Raw genomic sequence first — 26682 nt, 5'->3', positions numbered from 1 at the left:
GTTCAGTATTATATAGTCTATGTGGCATTGGTTATAATAAAATATGTATAGTCATGCATATGTGTTGAAACCTGTACTATACATGACTGCCATTTTGCAGTTTCAGTAAATGGTATTCAGAGACAGTAAGTTAAATAAACAAACACACATCTGTACATGACTTGGAAATACTCATAGTATGATGTCTGACCTCTCAAAGTCAAGGAGAGACTTGGCACCATATTTACACAGTGACATACCTTTTGCTCACAGATAATGAAAAACGTATACGTCATACTCACATGAGGATCACAGCTGTGTTGATAACTGGAATGTCTCTGGCTGTGAGCCACAGAACCCTCGAGTACGTTGGAGAACACACAGCCTGTTTCTGAGCCAGATAAAGACATTATCAGCTAACGGGTCCACAGCTGTGTTGTGCTGTTTGATTGTTCGTGTGAATGCTTATAGTATGTCATTGAGACATGAGGGAATCCCGTCACAATAACACGTCTTCATATCTCATTCTTTTCGCGTTGTTCTGACTGATTTATTCAGGGGGCTTTCACACGGGGCATGTGCGCCGTCTGTGGTCTGGTTCAGTGTGTAATTGTTCACGACGCCCCCTGCAGGAGCGGTCTGGTATCACACTCACTTGACTATCCAACCTTGGTGCATTTGCATTCATCTTACATCATCACTAATGTGCATGTAATAGAACTCATGGACAATGCAATGCAGTTCACCCTTTTATGTTGTTCTTGCACAGCAAGAGCTATTGACAACTGTGTGTGCGCGCCCTGTTCCCCATTTTAACCTAAACTGCCAATGTGAAAGCCCGAGACAGCAGTGCTTTAGTGTTGATTTATTTTAAGTGCACCATCAGCTGTTTGGTTGGTTGCTTATCGGTTCCAGAGATGCCTTAAAGAGGTCTCAATGTACGTAGCGCTCCGTGCATTTGTATAAATCATTGGCGCCCACTTAAGGAAAGTTACAAACTCCAGACAGCTGTTAAACTGCGTGTGGTTCGCAAATTGCATTTGGTCAGTCTTTTAATGTGGAATATACACTGTGGCTGGCATACTCTTTTTGCTAAATACTTGTGTCCTCTTATATCAGATTTTCCTCGTAGCAAAATCATTTAAGATTGACTTTTTCAGGATGACACACATGCACACACCCTCCAAAAAACAACAACATACACTTTGCACAACACATCTTTCTCGTGTGTCGTCACATGCTTGGTTCTGTGCTCTCCCCAGAGTACAAATCTTTTTTTCCTCCATTTCACTCTGTCAGATGGATCATTAGTTGATGTGATTGATACTACCTCATCGACAGCAAACTATTGCCTGGGTAACGGCACTTAACTTATCCAAGCACCCTTGTAACAGTGGGATGTCACAGAGGAAAAGGGCAGGATGGTTGTTTTTGCAGAGCTGATGGATTCAGCCTGTGCAAGAGAGGAAGAGAAAAGAGAGGGAACATGATTTTTCAATTAGGCCTTCCCTCACAATTCTTGTCGTAAGAGTGCAAAAAGCCAGATCTGGAGGGAGAACAAACCTCAACCCAAGTTAGTTCCCACTAAATCACATGTGCACACAAACACCCACACACGTATACAAAGAACCACCCCATCGTGTTTGAAATCTTGCTTCTCACCATTTATTTTTGTTATAGAATACAGTGCCAATAGTGATAGTTACAGACTATGTTCTGGTTGAGCTCTGTCTATCCAGTGATGTTACCGTGTTTGTAAAACCGTAGTTTTGCTAAAACATTACAATCATGATCTCTTAAATGCACTACTTTCCCACTAGAGGCGCAACACCATGGTCAACACTTTCATTATCTCAATTACACTACAGTATGTAAAAGCAAAGAACTTTCATGAATACTATTTATTTTTCACTGTGTATAATAATTGTTTTACATTGTTTTAAGTATAGTTACTGTATATAATTCCTTTGCTTGTAAAGTTAGATTTTTTTGCATGAATAAGTTTGCCATAAATGGCTTTTAGTGATGATATTGCGTTAATACAATTACATAAAATAGAGATTAGAATTATTTGGCCGTATTTGCCAAAGCTAAAATGTATTATGGTCTGACAGATAGGAGTTCATTTTTGCTCTTTAAACAACACATTTAAATTCTTGGGCTGATATAATTGATGCAAGTTATTTCTTAGATTAGTAATCACACAAACAAGGTTTGGACAAAATCTTATAACACACATTATCGCCTATTTGCACAGTGTACATTTTGTTCGTCCAATCATTGTATATATTTTGCTTGGGGGTGTCATATTTTGAAGTCTCTTGTCAGCATCTTTATTCAGGCATCAGATACAACAGATGTTGTGAACAGCTGTGATGTAGTTGTAATTGTTCATTAGAAAAATTGAAAAACCTGTAGTGCTTTGAATCCATCTGTTATTTCTGGGCTCTCATTATAGTCATTGAACGAGGCATCTGGAAGATCACACTTCTGAATTTGCTATAAAACCTCTCCAAATTTAGCCACTCATCATGTTTAGAATTATATTAATAGTATGGTGTATTACATTTGGGTGAAGTTCCAGTTGCCTTGTATGTTTATGTTTGTTAATGAATTCCAGGGTTTTCTTGTTATGAGATCTCATCTGGCTATCTTGCATGAGTTTTCAGCTTACCGTTTGACACAGGAAGATTCAGACGTCCAAACAAATAAAGAATCTCAATTGGTTGTGTGTCTGACTGATGCCAGTTGGTTCATCTAGACACAATCACGTTATTCATACAAAACGTTTTCTACAGTGACCCACTTGTTACCCTCATTAAAAGTTTTTTTTTGTCATGATTCGGGCCTCTATCCTGGTCGAGGCACTAATGAAGGCTTTTCTCATAGAGGCCTTTTCTGTTAGTAAACATTGACAAGTTTATGTGGGCAGAGCTTAAGTGGACACAGGAAGATGACCCTGAATGCATTACTTATGCTAGGTAGCACGTTTTGTTTGCTTGCTTTTTGACAATGCCCACTCGATGGATCCAGGGACGAACTGAAAGGATTACCTCCAGTTAAGTGGCTTGACATCTACACCTACCAGACAGGGAAGCCAAGCATGTATAGTAAAGATACACTCAGAGCGTATACATCTATAGATGTCTGCGTGTACTAACAGTGGAAAATGTGAGCAAATGCATTTACTTGAACACAAACTTGACACATAACGTGAGACTTCTCACTTTTCCATCTCCCTTTATACTTGTGCACTTGTGACAACTAAACCGAAAGAGATCACAAACAGTTTCCTTTGTTTAGTTTCTGGCCGATAGTTAACTGCTAGTTGTATAACTAACAAAGCTAGCTAGCATACCTTCTGTGTTCAAAAGTTAACGCTACATGAAAAAGAACCTTTTCTCAAGTTTCTGATTTGAGCATACGTGAGAGCTTTTTAGACACATAACTTACCCAAATCATCGTTTTTTTATCAAGTGTTAGGAAGTGAAATGCCAGCATTTTTGATGCTTGTTCTTGTTCAGTCTGCGCTATTTATTGTGTTTAACTACAGTGTTTTTGTTTGGCAATGGCAGCAGGTATGTGTTAAAATATCAAATTGGAGACTGTATTCTGTCCATTCTGGCACTAAACAACACAAGATGATATTTTAAACTCCTCATGTAGCCGATTCTGTGCTGGTTTATTGGCAGCCTCCAGTTTTGCCTCCAGCAAATGCCGTGATGTAAGGGTTCAAGGTGCAAAAGGGGTCCGAGTTCATGATGAAATGGCCAGTGTTATTATCCCATTGTGCCCCTGGGTTGGGGCAGTTACTGTAGCATTGGCAGGGTCATATTCCTCAGCATATGTGGGTACTACTCACTTTCTCCAAGTGTGCTTCCAAATTTTTTTATTGCTTTTTGTACACTGCCAGTCAGATAGATAACTGGCCAGATGGTGCCTAAATAAAGAAATCCTAAAGGAAAAGCATAATAAGAGGTGAAGTCAATGTAGACCGTAGATTCAACATTTGCAATATTTTCGAAAACATGTTTTATTCTCTTTTTGATCTTAAAAATAGCTTTTGCCATGCTGTGCAGTTAATCCATCATTATGAAATCTTTCTTTTCTCGTGCAGTTTCTGAGGGGTCATTTTGGCTCCTCTTTTGTTCTTTATGCTGGCTCTGTCTGCTTTTAGCCTACAAACAAAGCTTTGGCTTCTCTTGGTTAAAAATATATATCTGTGAGGCATTCATCTGCCTAATGTTTTCTGTATATAGTAACATCAAATGAGAAAAGCCAGCTAAGCAAGTTTATTTTTCTGTTTGTGTGCGAGTATGCACTTTGTCGGCCCAAAGTTGATAGAGTGAGTGTGCATAAAAAGGTTTTGGAGGATGGTATTATGAGCAGTCAGGGCTCTAGACTCATTCTTCCCACTTTCTCATTTGGTCGCACCAACTTACAATTTGGTTGCACCCTTTTTCACAGTAATCATAATTTATCTCGCACGTTATAAAAAAACTGAGAGCATTTTGGTCGCAGTCTAGAGCACTGGCAGTTTTCTGAGATTTGTAAACCCTTGTAAATGTTCCCTTTCACTCATAAGTTTTTCCTCTGTAGAACACTGTAGCTCCGAGTATTTATTCATGTCCCTCTTCTGATGACAAGGATGTATGCTTCTTCAAGCTTTTTCCATATTTTCCAGGGTTTCATCTTGTTGGCTTACTAAAATACATGACGAGAATTTTGTCATTATTTTGAGGTGTATGTATGTTCACAGCGTCTTATTGAATGCATAATAATGATAACACTCAATAATGTGTTTTTTGTTCGCACATTATGTAGATGCATTGATACAGCTGCAAATTTGTACAATTGGTATGGTTATGTGTATTCGCATATGCAAGTTTGTGTTTATGAAAGGCTTTGAGAGCAGGCACTAGGTGGAGCTATGACCTCTCCAAACAAAAGCTCAAAACAGGTGAGGTTCTTTGACTATGTTCACTAGATCTGTTCTCACTCCCTTTATCTTTCTTTTCTCCTCTCTTATGAAGTGATCTTAAACAGAGCCCTAATCTGTTATGTCTCCCTCTGACACTTAAATTGTGTCCTGCACACTGTCATCACTTGAACTAATGCTCCTCTCAGTTTCGTGTGCACAGAGCACATTGATAATGTGCGGAGAGGAAACAACTCATCATCCTCGTAGAAGTGTTAGTGTTGCTTTAACATAAAAGGCAGCAGAATATTGTCACACTGTCTGGTATATTTTGTAAAAGCTTTAACCAGTAAAATGAACCATTTCATGCTTTTGACTGGAGACAGCAACCCAATTGTTCACTTTATCAGAATGCAAAGTTGGAGAAGACCAGGTAAGCTTAGCTTTGTGTTATGTACATTTAAGGCAAAAATGAGATCAAATTAAAGTTTGTGAATTTATGGTTTGAGTATGTTCGAAATGTGTTGCTCTTTTGAGAAAGCCAAATATATCACACTGTTCTTCCAAAACTTTGGATGTCCAAATTCACAGTTTTTTGGGAAATGGGAAAAACAGTACTTTTTAAACAATGAAATACTGTGTTGTTGTGTACTGTGCGGTTTAATCCTCTTTATTGGTTTGATATTTGCAAAACCCAGTGACAAACATAAAGAGTGACTAATAATTATTATTAAGAAATAAAAATTACAAAATATGGGCATATGAGGTTTCATGGTATATTCCCGTTGCTATAATGACACTTAAGTAATAAGACGTTGTCAAAGTTATGTAAATCTTAACTTGTTAAACTTATGGTAATAATAAAAGTTTCAATAAAGCATTGTATATGACATGAAATGGATTATTAAAAACAAAAGGTGTGATCACAATTGCTTTTAGATTATATAGTGTATTAAACCTTGTTGTGTCTCTGCTGGATCTGCACTCCGTCATGCTTGCACTCACTTACACTATCAGGGTGTCAAACAACACTTTGTCCTTGTCTCTCTCTTTCTCCCTCCCTCACTGTAAGGCCTGCTATGGCATGGCAGTGGTGGGAAAGCACCGTGCTATATTTAAGTACCTGTGATGTCTGTCTTCATACAGAGCTGCTGTGCTGTACTCCCTTTGAAGGGAGTGTGATTGACAGTGAAGGGGTGCTTGTGCACATGTGTGTGTGTGTGTGTGTGTGTGTGTGTGTGTGTATATACCAGTGCGGCATGGCCCCCTGCTGTCGTCCTCTCATCCTGTTGCTTGTTCGCTTTATGACCCTCGCCAGATCTGAGGCATCTCTTCTGAAGAGCAGTGAACATGTCTGTCTGTATTATTTAACCCTTTCATGAGTAAAACACAGAGAACACAATTCATATTTCCCACTGACGAGTAAGCTCAGTTGAAACTACATTTGAAGCAAGAGTTACGACTAGAGTAAGTAGTTTGGATATGTTTTTTTATTTTTGTGCTCATTGTTTTTTAACTTTTTATACGATTTAAGTCTTTAAAGGGTTAAATATAATTTCCTTTAATAGTATGTTTGTGTGTGTACGTCTCAGGATGTTTGGTTTCTGTTCACTGTTAGTAAACTGGGTGAGAATCTGTGACCTAGAGTGCATGGAGACTGTGTATGAGACATTGGGGCTGAGCGATCTTTGATGAGAGACAGACACAGAAAGACAGAGGTTAATAAAAGTCAGTGACTTTATAACTGCTTATGTAGACTGAGTGTTTTTTTAAATCCTACAGGGCTAGCCTCAGTTTTCTTGATTTATTGTTATGCTTTACATCATTTGTATCTATTGGATTGGAGTTGGTAAAAAAATGCTTTTTCGACTTCATAGCAGGCAGGTTTGTTGTTCTGCATTGTATTGAATTTTGCCTGTTCTTGTTTTGTGTATGCATGACACGTGTGATCTCATTTCTTTTTGACAACTTGCTGCTGCTGAGGTGTGTGTCCATGAGCAGTCAGCCTAAATTGCGAATCCTCACTCTCCACAGCTGTCCAATGACCCCCACCTGCTTTCTCTCCATCAGACTTTTCTGACCAAAATAGACACACACACACATGGCAGATGCAAGTTATAAACAACCTTTTTTTGATAACCGTGATGTCAGAAGAGAAAATTATCAGGAAAATCGTTTACCCATACACAGTCAGATATGATTATGGCGTGAAACAACTTCTCTTACAGCTGGGTAAGCTTTTAAGCTCTGAAACTATCTTAGCAGCCTTTAACTCTATTTCCACACCGCAATATCGGTTTCCATTGGTGGAGTATTTGTGTCCGTAGTAGTCCTTAATGGTATGACAGGCTTATGTGTAAGCTGTAAATTAACTAGCCCTATGCTAAATATACTCACTTGAGCTTTAGCTAAGCCTAACTGGCTAACAATGTCCTATATCTGGCTTAAGGATGATAACAGGAGCATTTTCTGTACGCTTACTGTCACTGTATAACAACTTGCAAAATTCAGCTAGACTTTCCATGCATCAATGAAGTGCTTAGCTCATAGCGTTTCAGAAGATCTTATGTAAACTGTCTTGCAGATGTTCACAAAGGACACATTCTTTGTTTTTAGAACAAGCTAGATGAAGCAAAGATGACTTTTTGACAAATGTGTACTTTGACTAACAATTAAGAAATGTCACAGTCAGAACTCCAGAACCTTGGGATACACCATAAATTGTCATTGTTTTAATCACGATAACGATTTAAAAAGTTCTAAACTGACAGATTGTTGGTATCCGTTATTATTATTCAATATTTTTAGGGTGTATGTGTCATGCATTTACTATAGACCACTTCGGGAAACGTAAGCAACACTGATCCACCTCGGGTCCAGAAGAACTTCCTGTTTTAGGGAACACTACACAAATGTTTGAACAAAATGCATCCAACAGAACAGTTGCTTCTGGACCAGTGTTTACATCTTGCAATTTGGTCTATAATTTATACAAAAATAAACCTGTTTGTATTCCCTGTTCCAAAAGGCTTGGCTAAACTGGTTTGCTTCATTTAGAAGCCAGCTTGCCATTGGTTCGTACTTGTCACTACTAGAAACATAGTGAGGGATATGCAGCAAGCACACACACAAAACTGCTCTCAACAAAAAGGTGCAGCCACATCATTGACACAGCCCAGCCATCCAAGCAAGGGAAACAAAGCTACTGTGACTCCGACTTTAGCCACTCAGAATGCACGTTCCCATATTAGGATAGAGGTGTATGTGTGATAATTTTAGTCAAACGTGATGCAAAATCAGTTAATGGTGTACTGACCTTGTACCGCTGCTTATTAATGACCTTGATTAGGTGACCAATGAAGGTCTGAAACCAGACTCCATGAAAGTTTATTAGTCACATCACAATTTCAGGACTTTGATCTGTTGTGTGTCATATATCAAGCAGTGTAGAAGTCATACTGGTTAAATGGAGCAGAATGCTTACATGGGTCATCAGTTTTTCCCCTGTTGTGTCATACATGCTTGGAGCTTTAGGTTTAATTGTACTTAATTCTGAGGGTGGTAAAAGCATTTACAATGATTCATACTTATATTCAAATTATTTGAGTTTAAAGTTTAAAAGCCAAGAACAGAAAAGGCTGAACAAGCTTTATTTTGCAACATCTTAAAGAAAGCAGCCAGTATTCCGTATTGTAAACTTAATGGTGCACTGACTGTGTGTAAAATGGAACTATTTAGACTTCATTAAGTTTACGTATTGTTTAGATACATACAGTGGGGCAAAAAAGTATTTAGTCAGCCACCAATTGTTCATTGCAAGTTCTCCCACTTACAAAGATGAGAGAGGCCTGTTATTTTCATCATAGGTACACTTCAACTATGAGGGACAGAATGAGAAACAAAATCCAGAAAATCACATTGTCTGATTTTTTTAAGAATTTATTTGCAAATTATGGTGGAAGATAAGTATTTGGTCATATACAAAAAAGCAAGATTTCTTGCTCTCACAGACCTGTAACTTCTTTAACAGGCTCCTCTGTCCTCCACTCGTTACCTGTATTAATGGCACCTGCTTGAACTTGTTATCAGTATAAAAGACACCTGTCCACAACCTCAAACAGTCAGACTCCAAACTCCACTTTGGCCAAGACCAAAGAGCAAAATTGTAGACCTCCACCAGGCTGGGAAGACTGAATCTACAATAGGTACGCAGCTTGGTGTGGGGAAATCAACTGTGGGCAATTATTAGAAAATGGAAGACATACAAGACCACTGATAATCTCCCTCGATTTGGGGCTCCACTCAAGATCTCACCCCGTGGGGTCAAAAATGATCACAAGAACGGTGAGCAAAAATCCCAGAACCACACGGGGGGACCTAGCGAATGACCTGCAGAGAGCTGGGACCAAAGTAACAAAGGCTACCATCAGTAACACACTTTGCCGCCAGAGTTGCCAGACGTGTCCCCTGCTTAAGACAGTAAATGTCCGGGCCCATCTGAAGTTTGCTAGAGAGCATTTGGATGATCCAGAAGAGGATTGTGAGAGTGTCATATGGTCAGATGAAACCACAATATAACTTTTTGGTAAAAACTCACCTTATCGTGTTTGGTGGAGAAAGAATTCTGAGTTGCATCCAAAGAACACCATACCTACTGTGAAGCATGGGGGTGGAAACATCATGCTTTGGGGCTGTTTTTCTGCAAAGGGACCAGGACGACTGATCCGTGTAAAGGAAAGAACGAATGGGGCAAAGTATCGTGAGATTTTGAGTAAAAACCACCTTCCATCAGCAAGGGCATTGAAGATGAAACGTGATCCCAAACACACCACCCGGGCAATGGAGTGGCTTCGTAAGAAGCATTTCAAGGTCCTGGAGTGGCCTAGCCAGTCTCCAGATCTCAACCCCATAGAAAATCTGTGTTGCCCAGCGACGGCCCCAAAACATCACTGCTCTAGAGGAGACCTGCATGGAGGAATGGGCCAAACTTACCAGCAGCAGTGTGTAAAAGCCTTGTGGAGACTTACAGTAAACATTTTACCTCTGTCATTGCCAACAAAGGGTATATAACAAAGTATTGAGATGAACTTTTGTTATTGACCAAATACTTATTTTCCACCGTAATTTGCAAATAAATTCTTTATGAAAAATCCAGAAAATCACACTGTCTGATTTTTAGGTGACGTGTACCTATGATGAAAATTACAAGCCTCTCTCATCTTTTTAAGTGGGAGAACTTGCACAATTGGTGGCTGACTAAATACGTTTTTGCCCCACTGTACATATTTATTTATAACCCAGCACAATGTAAAGGAACATTTTAAGCTGCATAAACAGAATGAACTTACGTACAGTAACCTGGATAGTTTGATAATATTTAAGACATGGCTGTATTTCATTAGCAGACCATTTAGAAAACCACAAGAATCTGAATAGTTCCTTGTCAAGTTGTCTGGCTTGAACCCTTCTGAAAGTTGATAGGTTTGGAAATCTGAGTCATTGTCAAAACAATGCAACAATATTGATACATTGTTTGTTAGCTTTCTTTAGAGAGTACAGCTCTGGGTTAGTTTTGCACTCATCATATTTAGACTCAAAAGAAGTATTAATTTGTACAATTATTTCTATTTTGTTTGTCTTTTTCTAAATCTTTTTTTATATTTGAGAACAGATTTTCTTTATATAATTGACTGCACTTGATCCAAAAGAGACACTAAATTGTTTTATCTTCCAGGGCATTGACATTACTATTTGATAGATGGTAGATGCTTAAACTAAAATTTATCAAGTCATGGCTCATTTTTTAAAGTTTGTATTTATAAAACCGCACAATGTTTTCAAAACATATAGTCCAAGTCTCTTTGGTTTGAATTACTTGAATCAGTTCTTATAGCCTATTAACATTTACATAAACTGGATTTAAGCTTCGTTTGTAGCCTTGACACACGGCATGGTTTTTGACTTAATGTGCCTCAGAATTTCTCTTTATTTCTGTTTGTTTGAGTTTATTGTCACCACTTACCACTTTATTTACTACTGTGGCGTGCAGAGGGTGTGAAACCAAGCCCAACAGATCAACCTCTAAATACAAAGCACATGTACATGTTTTTTATGAAGGCGTCTTATCAGATGGTTAGCTTTGGATCAGGGGATGATGTCATTTTTGTACTATTTGTCATATGAGAAACCAGGAAATTAGAAGATTACATTACGCGTAATGAAAGGACAGAGCAGATGCCCTCATCACTCCGTTATGTCAACTCTTTATCATCTGTTGGATCCTGATGGTGAGACGGGTTATTTTAGATATTAGCTCAGTCTCTGGAATGCCTGTGATTTTTCTGATCATGATGTGTGATAGGGTCAGACCTTGAGCTTTATCAGATGCTCTGGATCGTGCTAAAGCTCTGTAATTGTGTCCAGAACAACAGCAGCTGATTTCTCAAGCTTCTTGAGAAACTCACTGACACATTCTTGATTTTGCTGGGTCTCAGTCTTTGGTATAGTAGTCATACTTAAGGGTGTTTGTGTGCATGGCAATGATAAGTATTGCTGTGGAAACACTGCACTCAGGATAATAGGCCAGAAATAGTGCAGGGCAAATGCCGTTCTTCATGTACATTAGTGCCTGAATGCCCTGGTTTTCTGAATACTACTGTGTAGTTAGTCTCCCCAGTTCACTTCCATTAAGTATCTGTGTCTCATGTTCTCATTGTTCTGTTAATACTGTCATTCATTTTATTTACTTGCCACTGATGACCACCTTTTTATAGTTTCTTGCACCAAGAGGTAGGATCTTAGAAGAAAGTCCTGTTTTTGCAACTGTAACAGTAAAAGTTTTGTTTTATATTGACTTTATTTAAAACAGTTTGTTATAACGGGCCAAACTCCCTAACTGTTTGTGGGGGGGTTCTCTATTTACCATGTTTTTTAAAAGTAAAATAAGACTTCTCAGGTTATCACACATTTTAAAGATTCTTTTGATATTTTTATACTATAATATGTTTCGGCAACTTCAAAGAAGCACATGAACTTTATTTCTCTAATATATTTTTAATCCATTATCTCACCATGATTGTTCTCTGTCTCCTCTCACTGTCATCTTATCTTTATAGTCTGAGTCCAGCATCTCTCTGCCTCAGATGTGTTACTCTTACATACAAGATTTGGAATTAGGCTGGTTGTTGGGATAGTTATTTTTTTATACGTATATCCCATTTGAACCTTGAAGCTAACAGGCGTGCTAAGTCTTTCTTTCAAGCTCATTACTAATCCTGCCCAGAAAAGCAAGGTGGTAAATCATAAATGTAGGAGTCTTGTTTTTTCTGTTTTTTTACACAGGGGCCTGGATAGTTGAAATATATCATCTGTTGATTTTGGGCATGCAGAAAGGGAAAAGCAGGTGAACACATCTAATGATATGTCTACTATAAAAGTCAAGTTTTTAAATCAATAGCGCTACAACATCTTGGCAAATGTTGCCCATGGCAGAGCGCTTTCTTTTCCAGCGTATGTCATTGCTCAGAGATGAGTGGAATTTCTTGTTTCTTTGTCGCACTCATCTTCTCTTTCTTTCTCACCCTTTCAGCTGCTCTGAATACACACACAGTAGTGAGCCTGCATACTTCTATGCAGCTGCTAGTGCATACAACCTCTACTTTTCTACTTTATGTCCCTTTGTCCATCTGTCTCTGTTTTTCTTTATCTCTCTCGTGCCTCAGTATTTTGACTTTAATCAGATTATTGTCCTTGCAGCTTTTGCATTGTAGTTTCCCTGCTAGCATTGTGCATTGGTCATGCTGTCTCTCTCTGTCTCTCTGTCTCTCTCTGTCTCTCTCTGTCTCTCTCTGTCTCTCTCTGTCTCTCTGTCTCTCTCTCTCTCTCTCTCTCTCTCTCTCTCTCTCTCTCTCTGTCTCTCTCTCTCTGTCTCTCTCTCTCTGTCTCTCTCTCCACACTGCACTCATTCTGCTGCTGCTTCTGCCTCCCTCTCTCTCTCCACCACCCTTCTCTGGCTGTCCCAGGACCTCTGCAGCTAACTGCATCACCTTGCAGTTCAAGCATTGCTGTCTTTCTGCAGTCCCCTCCCTGGGCTCTCTCTCTCTCTCTCTCTGCTTCTATCTCCCTTGCTTTTATTTCTTCACACCCCCCTTTTCTCTCTACTCCTTTACATCACAATCTCCCTCACCTTTTTGTCACAATTTTTTCCGTTCTCTGGCAAGTATTTTGTCAACATGTACCGGAACCCTTGGATCTCCAACTATATCAACCATGTCAAGTTGTGTCAAGGTGAGTAAATGGGACAGGAGTTGGAATAGTGATAGTGCCTCCAAGGACAAAACTAATCAGGACGAACAGTCGCTGACTCGGATACAGCAGAAAGAGGAGAGTAAAGGACTGCATGGTTAAGTGTTTCAGTTTTCTAATGTTATTCAGTTTAAGAGAGTTATGCCAGACTTGCAGTTCTTCTGGTGTATTGCCTTTTAATGGCTTTGTTTTGGTCTGTGCACTTGCGCAACAGAACATGCCTTTTCATTCATCCTGTGTTTAGTTGTGTTTTTATTAGTTTAATGGCGTGTTTGCGCATTAATAGCAGGTGTGTGTATGCGTTTGTCCATCAGATTATGCCTAGGAGCGCTTTGTTGCATATAGATTCATTGTAATATACCGTACGAATGGGGTTTACGGTCACCTAATTTGCTCTTTCCTAGACTGTGGACACCAGATGTCTAAGACTCTTATGATCTCTCATAGTCTGTGCATCAGAACACTATAGCTTTCCCCTGCATTATTGATTGTCTTTTAGTTTTTTTATTAAACCTTGACATTCTGACCCTATATATAAACTTAATTTACATTTAATATGTAAATATGTATTTTTGCTGATGCTTTTCAAAAAGTGCAATACTAATATTGCATGCAAAAACACATATTGCATGTTTTGGTTTGATGGTTCCCTGGGACTCAACCCTGTAAGTTTGGCATTGCTAGCGCCACATCCTTCCACTTGAGCCACAGGGACAGCATAAAGTGATTGATAGCGTAGGTATGCATGATGGGACACTTCATGTGTTCACTCTGTTTAATCCTATTACTCTTGAAGACTAATCCTTTATTAGCCAAGACCAACACATGCTAGCTTATTTGGCCCCGTTCTTTGCTGCATTTAGTAACAAGTCCTTTTCCTTTATGTGTTTAATAAACTAACCAATAAATAATGCGTCACTTTTTGCTTGAATTGCTTTTTGAGCTTTTTTCTTAAGTACCATTCAGCTTGTTCTTTATTGCTTAGTGTACCTTGGCTTCACAAGCTAAACAAATGTCAAGCATCTGAAGCCACAAAACCTCTGCAAGGCAATTCAGTTTAGTTTTGTGATCTCATCCTATGGCTTGACAAGCCACAGCTTGCCTTGACTGTTCGCGCACCTAAGAGCTCTTACTAATGGCAGATAACTATGACTGAACCCTACAGTCATGCATGTTTATCTCATCCGTGTTAAGTGGTGGAAACAGGTGTGTGATGCAGTTTAACTGTAAATGAACCTGTACAAAAATAAGTGCTGTGCCATTAGCTTTAATGTGATGTCTGTTGTAGATCAGAGATGTATGTCTGTGTGTTATAGGCTCTGTAATAACACACTTGCCCTTTGACTTGCTGTAAATGTCACGCTTGACTGCGATCCTATTAACATCTGCGCATTAAAGGGCACAGGGACAACTAGCATCACATAGGTGTCGTGAATCTGTATGCATGTCTGTTAGCAGGTGCTGTAAACATGACCATGCACATATTGATAGAGCTTATTCCACCACAGGGTAATCTAAGTGATCGATCTAGTTTATCTGCATTACTAACGGTGTTTGCGTAATGGCTATGTGTCGTTGTTGTTATAGACTTTAGGATACACGTCATTAACTTTTCTCTGTAGGGTATATTTACTGCTGGGAATGAGATTGAAGTATAGCATACCTTTTGGTACACCACCAGTCAAAGGGTTGGGTCACATGACTGAAATGTTTCTTAAGATCCTGAAATTCTTTTCATTTGAGGTGCATGCTTAAATCTTTTTTGTAAGCGGAAATATAATCGTGCAACTCTGTAAAAAAACGTAATGTCACTGACAATTTTGACAGATTTTTCATCTATAGTTTACAGAATTTTACAGTTTTTCGTGTATTGTAATACGATAAAGATTTTTTTATAGATGGCAGTGAATGTTGTAAGTGATACAGACCCGTCTATCTCCCTTCTATAGTATCTCTGCTTGACATTTGGAGCAGGTTTTGAAAGAGTGCGCGATGTGATGACATGGCGCATCTTCGGTCAAATTATGTGGAATCTAAAAATTTTGCCACAAATTATGCGTTTTTTTATCATGCATTAAATTATGTGATCGCAAAGTCCTGCAGGGAGTGGAAATTTTGTGTCTTTAGGGATTTTTTTGGGTCAAATATTTTTTTTTTTTATGGGAAATCAACGTCCCTTAGACTTGATAATAAATAAAAATGACAAAAGCAGCCAATAAGAGCACAGAATAGATTGAACTTTTTCAATGTGGTTTTAAAAGCAGCTCAGGGTGAGATTCCCTAAAGAAGCTGGTTAATAAAATGCAAAGAGGATTTTTCTCTACTTTTAGGAAAAGGTTAATTAAACCTACACAATGTAAATACACAAATTGTTGTGTTCTACATTTACATTAACATGTTTGGCAGACGCTTTTATCCAAAGCGACTTACATTGTTGCATTGTACTAAACATTTTTTTCTGACCATGTGCAATCCCATGGGATCAAACCCACGACCCTGGCATTGCAAGCGCCATGCTCTAACCACTGAGCCACGGGAAAGCCCAGTCTAAATCTAATATCCAGCTGTGGCCTGGTGGTTAGAGAGTTGGGCTTGTGATCAGAAGGTTGCCAGTTCTAATCTCAGGGCCAGCAGGTCATGACTGAAGTGCCCTTGAGCAAGACACCTTACCCCTGATTGCTGATTGTCACTGTAAAAAAACTACTTGTAAGTCGCTTTGGATAAAAGCGTCTGCCAAATGAATAAATGTAAATGTAAATATCCATAGTTGCATTTGTGCTGTTGCATAGTTTTTATGTTACAATTGTTCTGAAGAGTGGTCCGATGACTATTCTTCAAAAGGTCAGTGGTAGGACGAGCTAAAAAACTTTTATCAAGTTTTTTTGCAAAGTGGCCAAATTCCCTCATGACCCACATAGTTTTTCTAAGTATTTCTTATTCTTTCCAAAACTTTCATTCGCCTGCCGGCTGATGTCGTCTCATCCTCTGGCCATGTGATTTTTAGGCAGTGAGGAATGTTTTTACCAGATACTCATTCCAGCTGTGAAAACTTTCCCGGTAACAAAACACACCGTCAATTGGCTCATTCACTCTCTCTTCTCCGATTGTGTTTGTGAAAAGAGAGGACAGTAATGACATTGTAACCACCATCCCTGCTGTAGATTAATAGATTTGAATATTATAAAAGTTAGAAAATGTGTGTTTGTGTAGGTGTGCTAAAGCTGTTGATCTATGGGTGAAGTGAAAACACATGGCCTTCTCCAGTCCCACTGTGAGGCTCAGATGTCAAATCTCCATGTGCTTATACAGAGAATTGATTCCAAACAGGATTACAGCACCAGTATTAGACGTCTCATTTACATTTCTCGCATGGGTGAAGTTGAAGCAGCATCACCTGTGTTTAAACAAACACAAACCAAAGAACTTTCATTTGATCTTTTTTCTTTTGTGTTTGTTCTTTCTTTCTTTCTCGCTTGCTTGCTTATCCATTCATCCATGTTCTTTATAATGATGATGCTCTGGTGGGGTCTACTCTGTCTCTCAGAGTAACCGTGTGTGTCGGCATAATGTTATGGATGATGATATGACACACACACTTTGTCCATTACATCGTGCTCACTTTGACTAACAAAACATTGAAACCGTACAGATGGCTTTTGTACATACAGATGTACCTGTCTGTCTGTGTTGACGTTGGGATGGATACAATTGTTTAAAATGTTCACTTTCAAAAATGTGTTGCTGAATCGTTCTGTCACCAGCAGGAGCATTTGTAATCTGAAGGGTATGTTGTCTTTGTGTCTGCAGGTTCCACGGGAGAAACAGCCACTAAAGTTGGCAACACCAAATTACAGCAGAGAGCTCATAGGTAGGATCCTTATTTTATGATGTAATGATTGATATGTTTGAATATATTTATTCAATAAGAAAAACCTTGAAGATAAATAAAACTGACAGAATTACAGCTGGCTTATGTAATATTGAATGTTTTTCAAACTATCTCTTAAACAAATGTATTTGTAGCATGTAGCAGTCAATGCAATAAATTATAGTAGATGATTTATTGACTCATCATGGCTAAAGAGAACTAAGATGTGCTTTCACACTTTTAGAAAAACATTATCTTTTTTCTCCCAGTTTGCTTTATCTCTTGTTTTGGATTCCGGTCATGAAATATAGTATTCATAATTGCTTCTCACATTTTTTTTTATTTTGCTACATATGCCAAGATCTGAATTATTTAATTGATGAATGGATGCTGTGTTAAAGAACACCAAAATGAAACATATTTTGTGTTCTGCAGAAGAAAGAAAGCCTTTTTGTTTCTATTACAAAAGCAACATTATTCCAGAAGTGTAGAATATTAACACATTAAAGGCTGGTACTATTTTTACAGCTTCCACAAAGAGTTCTCATTTGAGGATAAGACCGAGGGAACTACCGGCAACAACGAATTAGATGTCAGTCTACTGACAAATACACCCAAAGGTAAGTGCAATGTATGTTAAACATTTCTTTTGTGTAGTTTATATTGTTTTTAAAGTCACTTGACAAGAAGTCAAGGGCTCTGATATATACATGGATTCATTAATTACTTAAGGAATTGATAGACATCTGCAGATCTCAAATTGAGCGGTATTAGAGTTTGGTTAAGTAACTTAATGCGAAGGTTGTGGATTGAATCCCTCACATCATTATAGGGGTCTGCTAAATGGAAGGTATATAATTTTGCCTATCATTCCTTGATGCAAAGGCATTGCTTTCCAAGACTATTTGTTGTCTCACTCACATTGTTTTGATGGGTTTTTGAACGCATGGGGTCCTGGGGGTTGGGCTACTGATGGCCACCTGTTGTTGGGCATGTAGATTTGCTTTATTGTCCCTCAAAATGGGACGGTTGGATGAAAGAAAGTGTCTATGCAAGTTCAGAAAATGAGTGAACATGATTAATAGCTCGCGCTGAGCAGCTTGCTTCTGGTAAGCTCCAAATAATATTTTTCCTCTGGGAATTTGTTGGTTGGTTTAATTGTTTTCTGTGCTGTACTAGCTTGAACCTCTATAGGTGTAGTTTTCTAGGTTATTTTTCATAAAGATGAGGCTCTTGTTGTTGAATCCTGGTTTGTTAGATTCTGTTAAGTGTCCATTCACTTTGCTGTTGTTAATAAAAAGATTTGAAGAATGATTTTTACAACTCAAACACCTTTATGTTTATTATTTACGATGTACTTCAGCTCAATTGTTAAAGATTGGTCAGATGGGTAACTATTTGGGAATTTAATAATTGCCTTGTTGACCACATGAAGGGAAACAGTATGTCATATGTATACATTCGTTCACTGCACTGGTCTCCTTGGTGAAGGACATGTTTGGGTGTTTCAGTTTTCCTCTGTTACCTAGAAACGAGGAAAATTACTGAGGATGGGTTACCTGCGATTGGGTAACTTATGGAAACACAGTAAGTTGTGCTCCTTGCTCATGTCATATGTTGAGGGCTTAGTGTAAGAAGCTTTAGTTTCAAAGAGTGTGCTGGGGCTGCTGTTACTCACACAGTAATAGGAATTGTGTGTCTGTAAGAGCATTGCTAGTGTTTCAGTACACTGACACAGTTACCAAAATAATTATGGGAATTAGGATGAGTATTTAGAGAAACTTAAGAGACACTTTTGCCGCTATTTGTCAGGCTTATAGTCTTTTTGGCTACTGCTTCTAAATCGTTTCAATAGCTGTGAGTCTTATTAAATAAAATGTTTTATTTGGCTTCACTAGTTCAGTACATTCAACACTTTGCCTTTGTCTACCTTTAAAGGTCCAGTGTGTGATATTTAGAAGGATCTATTGACAAAAATGCAATGAAATATATTCATAAACTACGTCTTCAGAGGTGTATAAAGACCCTACATAATAAAGCGTTTTGTTATTATCACCTTAGAATAAGCTTAATCTATCTACATACACCGCGGGTCCCTTTGAATGGAATTCATCATGTTGTTTCTAGACTTTCTAGAGGTGTTTCTAGTAGCCCTAAACGGATAAACTGCTCTACAGAATGAGTTGTTTGGCAAAGAAGCGAAAGTGCAACGTCATCTTTGTCCTGTGCAGCCATCGTAGTGCTTCACAGGGAGGGGTGGAGTCAACCACTCCACATTAGAACTTAAAGTTTGAGTATATTAGGAATGCATGAAATGTTTATTGTTAAATATTTGACACAAACCAGGTTCTTTTTTTCTGTCTTTTTCTTAAGTCTCAGAATTAAGGAAACGTTTTGAGGGTGTAAGCACGAGTCAGAGTTGGGACATGAACAGGTATGACAAAATTTTATATAATAGAAAGAGATCAGTCTGATAAAAATGTGTCTGCACATTTGTTAACATTTGTTTTATTTATAATATCCTGTTTAATATTTTCTTGTATCGCTCGTATTTCTAGGAAAGAGCGAATTGCAAGGCGTCTGGAGGGTATTGATAGTGAAGTTCTTCAAAATATCCCAAGTTGTGCTGGTCTGGTGACCAATCGGCTGCTAGAGGAGGACACTCCGAGATATACCCGTGCGGCAGATACCTGCGACCCCTGTACAGGTCAGTTAAATTTGTCGACTTCCCTATTAAAAATGAAAACCATAATTCAAATCTTATTTTTAGTTTTTTTCTTACTCTCATTCCAGTTTCATTACAACACTACGGCAAAAATGATCCTAACTACTCAAAAACGCAAAACTCCGAGGTTCAATCCAGGACCCATGCAGCCCTCTCAGAGTCTGCCTACAGCACTGACTCCACTCATGTGGTAGAAGTGGACTCTAAAGCCGAACGGATCGCCCGCTACAAAGCGGAACGTCGCCGCCAGCTTGCAGAGCGCTACGGTATCTCTCTGGATCAGGAGACGGACATTGACTACTCCACTCACTACTACAAAAACTCCAGAGAGCCCGACGGGGCAGACCATCAACGCAGAGTGAAGCCAGAAGGGGGAGAGGGTGCAGAGCATAATGCTTACACACCTTTGCCTCTTGAAGATAAGATGAGCTCACATATCTGTAAAGATCCAGTGTATAGCTGGGAGCCTAAAGACTCTCTCTCTGAACGTGAAAGGTTGATGAATCTAGAGAATCAAAGAAGGGCACAGGAGAGAGATAGATTCCATAGAGGTGGTGGGGTTGCACCTGACGCATCTGCAGCATATATGGACGTGTCGGGGTCCGCCAGAGTTCCAGGGAGGGATCTAGGTGTCATGGGGGTTCCCGGCTCACCCGTTGCAGGCAGAAAGGTCACAATGCCATCTCCCAAACAGGGAGCATCTCCCGGGGACATGTTTATTGAGCAACAGGCCCATAATATCCTCTACAGACAAGGGTGAGTACGCTCATCATAACTATCTGTATATATTATTTCACGTGTAAGGTACACAAGGCAGAAAGTAGCTATGCAACAAATATAATAGTGTTACGGGAGGAGTGTATGTTTGGCAAATTGTGTGAAGAGGTCATAGTTGCGTAGTTCTAATGTTTTCAAAAACAGCAATTGACCAATCAGCATCAAGGTGTTGTAACTAAGCATTTCATTATACTCTTATTTTCCTTGCTCATTGTCTTTATCTCTTGGAAAGAGTTATGGCCTGTCCCCCCCTTTCACAGGTATTTCCCAAAAAAGAAAATGAGTTTGGCTCATATACTGTTAGGAGTATTTCTCCCTAAAGATGGTCGGGCTGTTTTGTGTGACACATTTCCCATTAGTCTTGACCTTTACTGTCCTTTTTTGGAAGCTGTTTCTTTATTATGTGGGTCATGGCTCCATTGAGACACATTGTTGCTTAATTTGGCAAGCACTTTAATTCCAAAGGATTCCAGTGGAATTTAAATTCTAACAAAGATTCACAAACAAAGCCAGAAATAATATAAATGAACATATAAAATGATATTCAGGAAATACCCGTTGCAGGTTCTTAATGTCAGTATTAATCTTTATTTGTTTGTTAATGTGAAAAGTTGAGGACATGGCCTTTAAATTCCCATTACCAGAAGGATACGCTTCATTTGCAAATAATTCCAGTTCTACATCAAATCATTTCTGTTTGTATAAATGCAGATATTTTCTCTTTCCTGCCTTTTTTTTCTGGACACACTCAACCGGTTAAATACTTTTTTGGGCGTGTTTTTGAACATATTTAGCTCCCGTAGCCAGTCAACCAACCAATGGTCTCTTCAGACTGATTCAGAAGGAGACACACTCTCTCTGATCAACTGGCCTTCCAGGTACCATTGAGAGTGTATGGGCGTGTTTCACCTAACGGTGGTCCTACCTAAACTCATAACCCAATCTCAAAACAATTCTAGCCACTAATTTTAATTTTAACAAGGCTAATTCAAACTGATCCAAACTCCAACAAACACCATTAAACGGGTTTGGATGAAAAAATTATGTTGTTTTGAATCAGTAGGTTAAAGGGGCTGAGGGTGTGGTTTTGAGTTGGGCCCATCATCACAGTAACTAAAAAGGCCATCTTCGCACATTCTATCCTCCATCCCATCCCAAACTGTTAACAATATAATTGATGTGTTTGATAATTGATATTTGAACATTTCACTACCATTTACCCATTTCTTGGTAATAAACACACCTCGCTGGACTGTGACTACTTTTGTATGAGAGAGACTTACAGTAATTATCATCATACAAGTGTTTATGCATTTAAGTACTTGGCTCTGTGATAACAAGTGGTTCTCATTTAAGTTTGGATACTGTGCTGGAAGAGAAAAATGTTGAGCTGCAGTATGAGTCACTAAACTTGACAAGAATGTAAACCGAGAACATTGGGCATGCATTTGCTCAATATGCCAAATGGAGAGTGTGATAACTTCATTAGTCATGCAAAACACAAGAGCCAAGTTTTCTGGAAGTCATTTCACAGGCAAATTGTGTTCCCATTTTGCATAGTTTTTCTTTTCTTGTAAACCCCCCACACTCTAGTCTAATGGTTTGTTTACTGTATGGGATTGCTCTTCTGTAATTCCTGCCACAGTCGCTGTATAAAGTCTAGTGCGTATAGGGAAAGTTTGAAGAATGTGGATGCTTTGCAATAACTTTCATTTTGGCTTATTTTGTCACCAAGCTCTTATTTTTTGAATACTTCCTTCCAACCACTTGGCATACCACTTGTATCAATCCCTGGTGGATAAAATCAAGTCCTCTTTATATTTGTTTGCCTTGTGGGAATGTCACATTATATTAGCCTTTGTGTTTATGTTCAAAATTACTGTCACAGTTGTTTTATTAACAGTATACCATTAATTTAGCCTTCAAAATGCGGTTCACTTAGTGAAGGTCATAAACATTTCACATGACTCTTACAGAGGGCAAAACATGGTTTCACTTGATGGGGTTCAAAGCCCAGTGGAGTGCTTTCTTTGCCATATGTGTCGCTCAACTTTTAGTGCAAAAAATACAGCCGTCAAGTCTCTGCAAGTTTCTTGAAGACTTGGGTCAGAGGAAGCAGTTTTGAACAGCTAAAGGAAGTGGAGGAAAAATAGCAATTTCTACAAAAGGCTGGACTTTCTTTTATGTAGAGTTGCACCGATATATCGGCATTGGTCGATAAAAGCACTTTTTCACACTATCAGCTAACAGTCAGGAAAATGCAATGAATTTGTGCTCTGTATATAGAACATGTTAAGAAACATCACCAGCTTGATGTTCAATATTAATAACCATTATAGGAATTAATAACATTCAGATGGTTAAGAAATATGAATTTAATCTTCAGAATAAGTAATGGCATGTACCACTCTAAATAATCGGAATTGATAGAGAAAGGTATTATCGTGCATCTCTACTTATGTTTTGCTTTCAAGTGTTAGGTCAGCTCAAAACCAGCTCTGCTGCTGGATATCAAGCTTCGACATGGGTGAACAGGTGGACATAGTGACATCTGACAACAGGATAGAGAAATTATACATGTATGAAGGAAAATGATAGAATTCTATAAGCATCGTGTTTTTTTTTCTGTGCGATTAAAATGTTTTATTATATATTTCTTGTTTGCAAAAGGCTTGTCTTTGTCCGTAGCTCGGACAACTTGACAGTCCTGCTTCTCACTTTCCCAACTGGCTACCCCGTTGTTGCTATATTGAACTGGTCGGGCTGATCAAACATCTTGGGCATCAACAGTCTTGTTTTGATTGCGCAACAATGTTCACACTTTAGGGAAATCAACCCATGAAACCTGTGTATGTAGCTAGAACTGGTTAAAAATACACTATTTCCTTGTAAGATTTACAAGTAGTGCATTAACTGGTTGCGATAAGAGAATCTTTGCTGAGAGCTTTGACTTTTACTGCTGAATCTGAACTAAAGGCACAGTAAAGATCCAGTCATCACACAGTAAGCAAGTTTAGCAAACCACCCTGACTCTTCTGAGCCCTTTTCACTAGTATATAATGAGATGCTGTGCAGTAGGTATTAGATGGTTTATAGGATGCCTGAGCTTAATATATGATAATGGTTTTGGAGAGGTCTTTTAGTGGTTAAGGCTACTAGAAGGCTTTAGTGGTTTTTCACATTACGGGTTTGCTTATGTAGGATCCTCCAACTGAACGCTGGCCATTGGGCTTAATAGTTTAAGCACAATACTTTTCACTGGTTCGGGTCAGATTTCACTGCTGGTGTGTGTTGACGATTGATTTGCGGTATGGCATGTTGTGCCACGTTATAAAATGATAATTGAGACTAAAGTTATAATATGTCAAAAATAAAGTCAAAGTTATTTTGATGAATATTGGTATGGTGTTGATACAATAGAAGTCACCGGGTACTGCCATTGTTTGGCGACCAGCATTCTTCAAAATGTATTTTTTGTTCTGCAGAAGAAAGTAAATCATACAGGTTTGAAATGATAAGTGGGTGAGTAAATGATGACAACATATTCATTGAACTGTCTCTAAGTTTTTGCCTTATAATGGGTTCCTATGGAAAAGTGCCTGATGTGAAATTTTGCTCCTCGATACTGGTCTCATCTGCTCATCTGCATTATAACTTCACTCTTAAAATATGAGATTAATCTTGTAATGGTTTTTTTTTGCGTGGCACTAACATACTGTTACATATTTTTACAGTGAACTTTTACAACGAAAAGCCTTTAGAAATGAAAGCTTTAGCGCAAGTTCTGCCAGGAAGACACTAATGCTACACCAGTCATTACCTATAGTTCTAGCCTATCTTCACCGAACATTTGGAGTATGTAAGATCCATACCTACTCAATATGTGCCTGACGCAGACATTTACACCCTCCTCCCCACCTCCACAAGGTCAGTCCCTGTCCATACATGCTGAGGGGTAGGCTCCACCTCTGCCTTTATCTTCAGGCAGAATCTGCGACCCTCTAAGGACAGGGCCTACACCAAAGAACTTTATAATATTAACTTTTGCTTTCCTTAGCTGGTCAGCTGTTAAATAAATGTCATTGCAACGTCATCTTGCCTCCCAAGTCTTTCTGGCAGAACTTCTCGTATGTTCAGAGTTTTTATTGCCAGTGTCAGCAAATATTTATTTCTTCTTTCCTTTAAGCATTAACCCTTTTTTCTTCTCCTGAAAGAATCCGAGTTAGGGAGAGACTGGCCCGTGACGAGCCTTCTCACAAAAGTCCAAAGTGGGGCTCCGCAACAGAGACTCCTGCATACACCCAATTTCCCCAGTCATACCCGCGATATAATTCTCACGCTTTGACACTCCTCAATACACCAGCTAAACAACAGCAGACTCATCCACGCCAGGAGGAGCGCCATGATCTGGGGGGACAGAGTTACTTCTCTATGGGCAGTGAATCCAAACATAAACACGAGAGCCAGGGGATGCTCCAAGAAGCAGAATTCAAAATAGATGGGCGACAGGATGAGAGGGCAGTTGGTCTCCTGCACAGCAGGAAGGTCGTTTTACCTTCCGAGTTTCGAAGGAAAGAAAAAAACACGGAGGACCCACGCCGTGGATGGACTGAGAACATGGAAGCAGACCTGAGGATCAGTAGCCACGGAAGGAAGTTTGTTACAGAAGATCCCAGAGGGATGCAGGGAGGCTGGTCAAGACCGGAAGTTTACACGGAGCATGTGTCCCGACGTCAGGCTGCAGAGTCTATGTATGCAAAATCTAAAGAGTCAAAAAAGTGGGCTGATGCTACACTTCATCAGCAAGGATCCAGTTCAGCTCCACTCCAAACCTCTACCCAAACCACTGCTGTGACCTCCAGTGGAAGATGGGCTCCAGGTTCATCAAAACCCCTCACTCACCGCGATGCTGGAATTGTCCAGAAGACCGTTTCTCATCAAAAACCCATCCAGGACTCTGTTCACATAAGAGAAGCTGCTCCTCAGGAGAAAGTTCCCAATGGGGATCTCCTACCGGAACCCAAGGTTTCAGTGGCCCAGCTCCGCCACACCTTCCTGGAAAGTGTTGCAAGCCCCCGGAAAACCGAACTGTAGGTTATGGTACATTACCGTAATGTATCGGCTTACTAACCCATCTAACATAGAAGGAGGAATGAATTAATATATCTATCCAATCCAGCTTCCTGGAGAATGAAATGAAGGAAAAGACTAATTTTAAGAATCATCTTTTCCTTTAGTTATCATACTCTTGGATATATTTTGCTCAGCTTTTGCCCTTTCTTGCTCCCTCTGTCTTTCCTTGGCTAAGCTTGTTAACTTCGTATTTTGCGGATGGACCTAGCAATATTGGCCTATCACTTTTTTCATGTTTGTAGGAGTTTCATTAATTCACATAACACACCATGATATGCCAAACATAATTTATTCTCATCTTTGCATTAACAATGAGTTTATCCAGCATCATTTGCTCTTCTTTCTCTCATATCTGTCGTTTATATTTCCTGCTTCATTCATACTTTGTGACATAAAAGGTCAAAAGGACCACCTGCAGTTACAGACGTGCCCTGGAGAAATGAGAGAGGCGGAGATCGGTCATCTCATCGCCCTGTGAGATATATATGTGCCGCTGAGAGTAGAAAGACATCTCAGAGATTTAGAACTCAGCCAATCACAACAACTGAACGTGAACGGTTGGACCGGTAGGCTTTATGGGTAGTTTTTTGCATGACAGTGACTTTTCGCTTGGAGTGCAGCTTCAAATTAATATCACATATAAAATGGTTTTATTAAACATGGTGATAACATAGAATAGTTTGTGAGTGACACCTCTGAGGACCCTTTTCTAACTGCACTGCAATTCTTTAACCATTCTTTGTTAGCAATTCGTTTTTATGTGTAGTCGATTCGAATGTAAAGCTTTGGTCATTGTTTTTTCATGAAACGTTCTTTGTTTTGTCTTAATTCTAATGCTGTGGATTGAACAGTTCTTTCCTTCGCTTACCAACCAAGTAATCCCGCTGCTTTGTGTATTTTCCAGATTTCCTCTTTGTTCTCTTCATGTTGCTAAATACTCTGCTTTGTGCATTTACGCTATCGGGTGGTTGATGTTAT

The 26682-nt window shown here is 39.1% G+C and overlaps 1 protein-coding gene across 7 annotated transcripts in view; it reads left to right on the top strand.

The window, feature by feature from the left end:
• The window catches only part of svila (supervillin a), a 55783-nt gene that overhangs the window by 3992 nt on the left and 25109 nt on the right, over window positions 1–26682 (top strand). For 5 of the 7 annotated variants that reach the window (XR_013787722.1, XM_079475872.1, XM_079475871.1 and 2 more), the window contains exons 1-8: window positions 12952–13183; window positions 17009–17069; window positions 17598–17689; window positions 19443–19503; window positions 19628–19776; window positions 19863–20550; window positions 24786–25661; window positions 26103–26270. Coding sequence is in view for 6 of the 7 variants with exons in the window: in XM_079475872.1 (XP_079331998.1) it covers window positions 13129–13183; window positions 17009–17069; window positions 17598–17689; window positions 19443–19503; window positions 19628–19776; window positions 19863–20550; window positions 24786–25661; window positions 26103–26270 (2150 nt within the window). In the remaining variant the exon portion in view is untranslated. Of the gene's footprint in view, window positions 1–12951; window positions 13184–17008; window positions 17070–17597; window positions 17690–19442; window positions 19504–19627; window positions 19777–19862; window positions 20551–24785; window positions 25662–26102; window positions 26271–26682 lie in introns of those variants that run through there. The other 2 variants (XM_079475874.1, XM_079475873.1) reach the window with 1 other exon arrangement.

Source organism: Barbatula barbatula, assembly GCF_947034865.1.
Source record: "Barbatula barbatula genome assembly, chromosome: 16".
Taxonomy (NCBI): domain Eukaryota; kingdom Metazoa; phylum Chordata; class Actinopteri; order Cypriniformes; family Nemacheilidae; genus Barbatula; species Barbatula barbatula.
Note: the sequence above shows the minus strand (reverse complement) of the source record. Positions and strands in the feature narration are given on the sequence as shown.